The sequence below is a fragment of the Hirsutella rhossiliensis genome, assembly GCF_020360975.1.
Source record: "Hirsutella rhossiliensis strain HR02 chromosome Unknown scaffold00007, whole genome shotgun sequence".
In the NCBI taxonomy this organism is placed as follows: Eukaryota; Fungi; Ascomycota; class Sordariomycetes; order Hypocreales; family Ophiocordycipitaceae; genus Hirsutella; species Hirsutella rhossiliensis.
This window is the reverse complement of record NW_025408673.1, coordinates 1,705,918-1,714,343: the sequence shown is the minus strand read 5'-3', so window position 1 is coordinate 1,714,343 and position 8,426 is coordinate 1,705,918. Positions and strand designations below refer to the sequence as shown.

General features: G+C 59.2%; 2 protein-coding genes across 2 annotated transcripts; both read left to right on the top strand.

Annotated features, from left to right (window-relative positions):
- Positions 1-2,798: 2,798 nt before the first annotated feature.
- Positions 2,799-4,451, top strand: HRG_06916 (subtilase family domain-containing protein; the record flags this gene model as incomplete). Its single annotated transcript, XM_044865387.1, has 2 exons — positions 2,799-3,170; positions 3,222-4,451. 2 exons carry the CDS (start codon positions 2,799-2,801, stop codon positions 4,449-4,451), a joined length of 1,602 nt encoding a protein of 533 aa, XP_044719349.1.
- Positions 4,452-5,079: 628 nt separating this feature from the next.
- On the top strand, positions 5,080-8,286 carry HRG_06915 (uncharacterized protein; the record flags this gene model as incomplete). The annotated part of the gene is made up of 2 exons (XM_044865386.1): positions 5,080-7,681; positions 7,751-8,286. The coding sequence occupies 2 exons, from the start codon at positions 5,080-5,082 to the stop codon at positions 8,284-8,286; spliced, it is 3,138 nt and encodes a 1,045-aa protein (XP_044719348.1).
- Between the last annotated feature and the right edge of the window lie 140 nt (positions 8,287-8,426).

The following is an 8,426-nucleotide window of genomic DNA, read 5'->3' as shown; positions in this document are numbered from 1 at the left end:
CTTCATGTATCTATGCTACCAGCATCAGATTCACCTTCTTTTCTTACCTCCCCATACCTCTCATGTGCTGCAACCGCTCGATTTGTCTGTCTTCCGCTCTTAAGCACTACTACCGCAAACAGGTCGGATTTCTCAGCCTCCTGACCGATTCAAGCCCAGTCGGCAAGCAAAACTTTCTTTCCTGCTACCAGAAAGCACGCGAGCAAGCGCTCACTGTGTCAAACATCAAGGGTGGCTGGAAAGCGACGGGTTTGTGGCCGGTGTCGATGGCGAAGCCACTTTTGAGCCCTCTTCTGCTGGAGAACAGCAACAGACGCAAAAGAACGCGAAAAATGTGGCCAATGCATTCAATAGCCACTTACCCACCAGTGACTGGCAATCAGACACATCCCAGATTGCGTGGTCGACCCCGAGGCGCTCGCAAGATCTGAAGGTTCAGGTAGTTCAATTCAACCAGCTAGACGACGACGTGCCCACGAAGAGATTGCTGTTCAGGAAGATCACAAAAGGGTTTGACGAGAAGGATGGCCTTTTAGCAAAAGCTCAATTGCAGATTCAGGCACTGGAAACACAATTGGCGGCCGTCAAGCCGAAAAAGGAAGAGGGTGGTCACGAGCCCGAATTCGAGGTTCGCCAATATTGAGGCAATACGACGGGCGCAGGAGGAGGTGAACGCAGCTGAGAATGAAGAATCTGATGAAACCGAAGCTGAGGTTTCAGAAATAGGTGACGATTGTATCGTAGTGCACGGTGGTGGGCAGTGAGAAGGGATTGAATTAATGGTGTTGAAAATGGTCGTGATTTTTTGGGGTGCCCAAAACAGGGGGGTGCCCATTTCTATGTGCAGGGACTTATAGTCAATCAGAAGCGGGTGGTTTTGAGTGGGTGAAAGAAGTTTTGCGGAGGGTGGGCCGGGGGCGGGGCCTAAGTAATTACTTTCGTTCCTCAACAATCAATCCTGTTTTTGCTTCTACCAATGTGCAACTGTACTCGTGGCTGTCGCTGGCCGGAGCAAAACGCAATACTTGGTGGCGCGGAGCGCACAAAGTACAAGGAGAGGCATATCGTTGTTTTCCAATCGGGGCCTTTTTCTTCATGGATCAAGTCAGACGACGAATCAGCCTGGCCGCTCTTATATGCGGCCCAAGGTTTTCAGATGCCTTTGGACTACTGTGCATCATGTCGCTGGCGCAGGTGCCGGGAGAGGTAGGCGGGAAACGGCGAGAACGTCCGGCCCGGCCCGGCCCCGCTGCGTGACTGCACAAGGCTGAGCATGCAGAGGAGCGGCTCAAGTCTGCATGGAAGTGCGTCGCCCGCCAAGAGTGGGCGTAAGTTTAAGCTTGGCTCGTCAGTAGATGCTTGGTGCAGATTATTGGATAGCACATAATTAATACCTAGTCCATCGTCGATCCCTCTGCCCGGCCAACGTACCGTACCTACTGTACGCGTGTCTGCAAGCCGTCCAAGACAAAATTATGCAAGGTCCCGAGTCTACCGGGCGAGGCAAGGTTTGTACACCCCACGCTTTATAATAGAACAGCAGAGGGACGGCGGAATATCTCCGCCGTGTTGCTCGCTTCACGGTATTTCCTCTTCTGGACTCGTCGTTCAGTGCGTCCGCGTGATGGCTCATCCGTCCACGGCCGACTTCGCACAAGCAACAAGTGCACGTGCCAGGTGCAGGAGGACATTCCCCGCATTATTTATGGATCAGTGAGGGAGAACGCGGCATCGGACACGTCCTGTGCGCGCACTGTGCAACGGCCCGAGGAGGCTGATTATTCCCTCAAGGGGCACTGGGCTACCAGTCACGGTATCTGATCCATGCCTCTAGGCCGCTCTGGTTTCAAGGCTTTGGGACGACAAATACAGACATCGGCCCGGGCTGAGGGAGAGAAAGACGGCGCTGTTCGCATTCCCGAGATATGGAGCGGGTACCAAGTATCCACTCTATGCTGCACTGTAGCCGGCTGCGGAGTGCATGTCGAGTCCCGCTACGTACCTAGGTAGGTACCGTACCCGAAGCTCGGGGCCCAGTTTACTCGCACAGTGCACCATAGTCGTCACATTGTCAGCTCTCGGGGCTTTGTTCTCGGCCCTGTCTCAAGCCGCCAGCCAAGAGCGGTAGCGCAAGGCTATGGTGGAAGTCAGCCATGGCACTTGTCCATTTGCTACTGGTCCTGTCCGTTCAGGTGATTCGACGAAAAAGCACCTTGGCACCCTTAAGAGGCCCTGGAGGACCCAGCTCGTGTTTGGGGCACTTTTGTCACACCTCCTGTCCGATTACTGGGTACCGGCCAAAAGGCGGTCGTAACGCCACACCGTCAAGTACTGCACCAACTGACACTGTAGAACTGTCAGAGTCAAGGGTCAAGGCGTCCACGGCGCCGCCCCCAAGCTCGCGCTAATCCTCCCCGGGCCTGGCGCGCACAGTAATTCTCGGTATCCCATACCGTCTGCAAGCTGCTGCCTGCCTGGCTGGATGCGTCACCTGGCCACCGGAGCATTGTGTACGGAGTGTACTGTACGGAGTGCAGCTTACCTTATCTGGAGCTTCGCCTGTCCACGCACGCCATCCGTCTCGCCTCGCCCCCTCTCCCTCTCCCTCTCCCTCCCCTTTCCTTCATCACCCTGTCTCCTTCCTCTGCACCTCCTCCCCCTCGAACCCCCTCCATCGCCATCGTCTAACCCTTCTTTCCATCGCGTCAGAAGCCATCAGCAGCAGTCTCTTTTTTCCCTTCTCGTGTGTTCCCAACTCGCTACGTTTGCGTCGCAGGTAGACCAACGTCATCGCCATCATGAGGACCGCCTTCGCCGCCCTCCCCCTCGTGGCCGCCGCCCACGCTGCCATCCTCGACGCGGCCTCTGTCCACCACAAGTCGCACGCAGCACAATCCATTCATTCGGAGTCGATTCCCGACTCGTACATCATCAAATTCAAGGACCACGTCGATGACTCGGCTGCCGAGGACCATCACATTTGGGTCAAGGATGTCCACATGGGCGGCGGCCAGCAGCGTTTGGAGCTCCGAAAGCGAGGCGTCGACGACTCGGTAGCCGCCGACGTCTTCACTGGAACCAAGCACACCTATAAAATCGGCAACTCGTTCCGCGGCTACTCAGGCCACTTTCACCAGTCCACCATTGACGAGATCCAGAACCACCCTGATGTAGGCCTGTACCACTACCCCAGCATCATATGATGGCTAACGAGCTCCCAGGTCGAGTCTGTCGTGCGCGACACGCTGGTTCACATCATGCGTCCTCTGGAGTCTGAGCCTGCTCACACCCAAGATAAGTGCGACGGTGACACCGAGAAGCAAGCTCCTTGGGGTCTGGCCCGTATCTCCCACCGTGACAGGCTTAACTTTGGCTCCTTCAACAAGTACCTCTTCACTTCCGAGGGAGGCGAGGGCGTCGATGCCTATGTGATTGACACCGGCTGCAACACCGAGCACGTCGACTTCGAGGGTCGTGCCAAATGGGGCAAGACGATTCCCCAGGGTGATGAGGACGAGGACGGCAACGGCCACGGTACCCACTGCTCCGGCACCATCGCCGGGAAGAAGTATGGTGTCGCCAAGAAGGCAAACGTCTACGCGGTCAAGGTCCTCCGATCCAACGGCTCGGGCAGCATGTCAGACGTGGTCAAGGGCGTCGAGTTCGCCGCTACCCGTCACATTGAGCAGGTCAAGGATGCCAAGGACGGCAAGCGCAAGGGGTTCAAGGGCTCCGTTGCCAACATGTCCCTCGGCGGAGGCAAGACGACGGTTCTGGACATGGCCGTCAACGCTGCCGTCGATGCAGGACTTCACTTCGCCGTGGCCGCCGGCAACGACAACGCCGATGCCTGCAACTACTCGCCCGCTGCCGCCGAGAAGCCTCTGACGGTCGGCGCCAGTGCCCTCGACGACAGCCGCGCCTACTTCTCCAACTACGGCAAGTGTACCGACATTTTTGCCCCCGGCCTGAGCATCCTGTCTACCTGGATCGGCTCCAAGCACGCCGTCAACACCATTTCGGGCACTTCGATGGCCTCTCCCCACATTTGCGGCCTGCTCGCCTACTACCTCTCCCTCCAGCCCTCCCACGACTCCGAGTTCTCGGTGGGCGCCATGACCCCGAAGAAGCTCAAGGCCGACCTCGTCTCCATCGCCACGCGCGGCGCTCTGACGGAGATCCCCGAGGATACGCCCAACAAGCTGGCCTGGAACGGCGGTGGCTGCAGCAACTTTTCCAAGATTGTCGAGGCTGGCGGCTATGAGGCCAAGCATGCCCCGTCGGTTGTTGAGGAGCTCGAGGAGGCGGCCAAGGAGCAAGTCAAGCTCGTCTCTGACAAATTTGCCAAGGGCGCCAAGAAGTTTGGCACCAAGGCCGAGAAGTTTGCCAAGAAGATTCACGAGGCTGTCGAGGAGGAGATTGAGGAGTTTCTCTCTGAAATGTCCAACTAGAAGCGGATAGAATGAGCCTGAAGACGGAAGGGGCCTGCAGTGGCTGGCCCGATGGTGTACGTTTCCTTTCCTTTCTCATTTTCTGGCTATCGCGGAAGCGCATCTGGGGCGCAAAAGTCGTCCATGTACGAGCTACCTATTTCCCTCTCTATGTGTACTGGTTGCAGGGCTTGCGGCATGGCCTGGTATCGGGATGCACATCACGTGCACTGTCTGTCTACATGTTTAGGGTTCGGGTCAATACACTTTTCCTTGACTATCACGCCGTGTTTTTCATCTACATGTCCAAGGAGAGTCGATGGAGGCCTTTGCCGGACCCGGACCCACGGGCAGGAGGAGCTTTGGTGGTCTCTGGCATGGCTTCCTTCCTTGCACGGCAGTCGGCTCGGCTCTGGGTCGTCGGCTCCTGCAACGGTGGCTCAGGGGCAGCTCCTCCCGCTCGCCTCGGGCACACGTCGGCCTCAGCACTCGCTGCTCGCCTCATCCATTCTCGCCCTTCGTCCCGCCCATCAGCATATGCCGTTTTGCAGCTTCTAGCCGGGTGCGTCTTTTGATTAACTGCAACGCTAGCCAAGCACCATTTACAACGTCTCCAGATCATCGACCAGCCAGCCATCTGGCCTTGGCCATGCTACGCCGCAACAGCTCTCGCAACAAACAGAGGCGTCCTCTTGGCCGGAGCAAGTCGACCACGTCGATCCCCCGGAGCCCCGTCAGCCGCCTCGTCAGCATCGAGCCCGCCGTGGCAGAGCGAGACGCCCATATTGCCGCCACTCTGTCGTACCATCGGGCCCACGCGCACGAAAGGCACCGCTACGACATGCCGTCTACACCGCGTGGTCCTCGAACCTTTGCAGCGTCCACGGGCAACGGCAGTCCTGGCGGGCACGGCTTGACCCCTTCTTCGGACGCGATACACAGCCATCAAGACTCGTCGATAAACTGTTCTCTCGCGAGGCAGCAGAGCGTCCGGTTCGCCGGACCAAATGCCAGGCCCAGGCGAGCCCTGGCTCCCAGAGCAAACCAAGCATCTCTTTCGCCGGCCCACCAGAGACTTGATGCCGTGCGGCATTTGCCCGTCGGTCGCGGACAGCTCAGCTTTTCCGACAACGGAAGCTATCTAGGTGCCAGCGACGCCACCCGGAGCCTTGGTCGCGTCAGTCAGCTGTCAGGCAATGCTCTGTTCCTCGAGTCCAGCGCCGGCACGGCGCTCCCCTCGATTGGGCGTTTGCGAAAATCAAGGTCCACGCTCACCTACCCCGTTCCACCCTCGCCACAGTTCGAATTGAGCGAAGGCCCGGCAGAACGGCTCAGGGACTGGCTTTCCAACCCTCTACATGGCTCTGAAGACAAGGAAAATGAGCCGGCAGGGCTCTCTCGACCTTTTGCTCTCCGAGCTCCCAGATCCATGAGTTTCCTCCGAGGCCACGGACACTTGTCGAGGAGCAGCCGAAATGATACCAGCTTGTCTGGCCATGATGACGCCGCCGAGCAGCTACCTGATTTTGATGAGCCACGCCGTCTCCTGAGATCGCAGCCGTCAGCCTTCTTTCGGCCCAAGCACCGGCGTTGCGGGAGCTCGGCGGGGCTGCCCAAGTCCCTGCGCAACAGCAGCAACGGCAGCGCTGCGCTTTCGTCGGCCTTTTCTGGCAGCTCGATTCCCGTGTCGAAACGGACCGGGCTGCGAGTCAAGGCCCGGAAGGTCTCGAGCACGTTGAAAAGCAAGTTCAAGGGACTCTTCCGGCCCAGGAGCGCCAATGACGCCATCGGAGAGACATTGCGCATGCCCCCTTCGTCTGGCTCAGACAGCGGCGCCAGCTATCGTCGGATGGGCAACACCCCGGAGCCTGAGGAGGCATCCATGTCCCGAGTGCCGTCCCACGTACCGTCACTGCACGCAGTCCCGTCAAACCAGCAGCTGCGTTCGCGCCAGGGCAGCCTGGAGAGCCTCCGCATTGAGCAGAACCTCTCGTCCGACGACAAGTCTCGCGTTACGAGCTGGACCAACTCGAGCGCCCACACGGTGGCGAGTGTGACTTCCCATGCCGACTGGGAGCGCCAGCGTCTCTCCGTCATCAAGGAAAATGGCACGCACGTTTCGTCATGCGCCGCGGCTCGCCCGATGAATCCTCTCGTGGGATCGAAGCCTCCGCCGGGCTCGCTTACGCCTGGTACCGCGATCGACAGCCAGCGTGTATATGCAGCCTTAATGAAGAGGCTGGACGAAACGCGACAGCAAACGCACACGAAGCCAAGTGCGGTCACGCACGAGGCGTGCAACGTTGTGTCGTCGCGGGACAGCCTCGTCGAACAGGCCAGCTCTCAGGCGTGGCCGCCGCCAACGATTCGCTGTGTACAGGCAGAGGACGATGTCTTCCAAGACAAGGCGTTGGATTCGTCGTCGCAAGGGGCGGATGATGTGCCTGCGGAAGACGAGTTTCAAAGCACCAAACGATCCGGCTCGGCCCGCTCGGCGTCGTATCAGGCTTACCCCAAGCCGACGGCGGGCGATGGCAGAGGCCTGTCACCTCGAGGCAAGCCGAGACCTGGGGCCGATGCGCAGCGTTTGGCTCACAGGAGCTCGGCATTTTATGCCAGCCCAGCGAGCCACCTCTTTCGCACGGCAAGCCCGTATCGCCGGGCGCTCCGCGAGAGCATCAAGGAAGCTCAAGAGTCGGAGTGTGCTCACGCTCTCGACGCCAGATATCTCAGCACCCTTTCGGCGCTCAGCCTCCCAACGCGTCGCCCAAGCACGGCCGGATCGGATAGAGAAGCTCGTACGAGCGACGCCGGGAGCGTTTATTCGAGCACTGCTGAAGACGTCAAGGCCGGCCAGCCCGAAAACAATGCGGACGCTGGTGAAAGCACTTGCTCTTCACTCAACTACCATGGCCATGCCAACGAAACAAGTTTTGCTGACCCGCCGGCATACAATGCACCGGCCATGGCTCACGGCCGCAACATTTCGTCGGCGAGCTCGGTCGAGTGGAAGACGTGGCTTAGCGCCAACGTGTCCAAGCTGGAAACCCCTTCGACAACAATGAGTGCCGAAAGCCGGGGGGAATTATGTCATGGCTTGCCGCCGTCTTTTGGCCACGTCAGAGAGCAGGCCGAAATCGAATCGCCGGGCGACTTGCCGATGCCCGAGATGCTCAGGGCGGCGGGATTGGACAGGGCAACGCCGGCCAGGCAAATGTCGGAGAGCCCGTATCAGGCGTCGCCTAGTACTGGTTTAAGGAAGACGATGGATGCCAGACACGAGCCATCACCTACGGCTGACGAAAACTCCCCCCCTGCAGCGGCGCAGCGGCGCAGGAGTCATGGTCTGGGCGGGCCTCCTCTTATCCCCTCTCGAAGCAGCCTTCGCACCGCTCCGTCCCTGCCAGGCACTCAGTCCAGCGTGCACGCGGATGCAGAGCGACAAGATGCCAGGCTGCCGCGAATGCGCTCCCTCAACACCATGGCCACTCGAAGTTCCCCAGCGCGAGATGATCAGGTGCCAAAGCGACGGGGGCAGCCCTGCATGGGCTTTGGCGGTGTTTCCCCGGCGCAGTCGAGCCCTGGGCTGACGGCAGCTGTTGAGAAGCAGTTTGGCAAGCTCAGCACAGGTTCCCCAAGGAGGGGATATGACTGGAAGGCAGAGGGGGATGCCACGACCCCAAAGCGCAAGGCTGGCGGTAGAGTCGATGATGCAGGATCGGCGGGCTCGAGCTGGGACGCTCAGGTGATGGGAAGCAAGAGAATGGTGGACCTGTTTCTCAGCAGTCGCCGCAGGCGAATCGAGGGCAGTGCGATGGGGACTGAGAGCGAGAATACGTCGTTAGTGTTTTTATGAGCAGCCGAAAGGCCTGGCATCAAGGAATCGAGGATGTGGATCAGGAGAGACGAATCATGTACATGTGCTACGAAGGCGGGATGGGGGGGGGCAAAGATGCGGTGGATGGAGGCGGCGTCCTCGCCCGGCGTGGTCTGGTG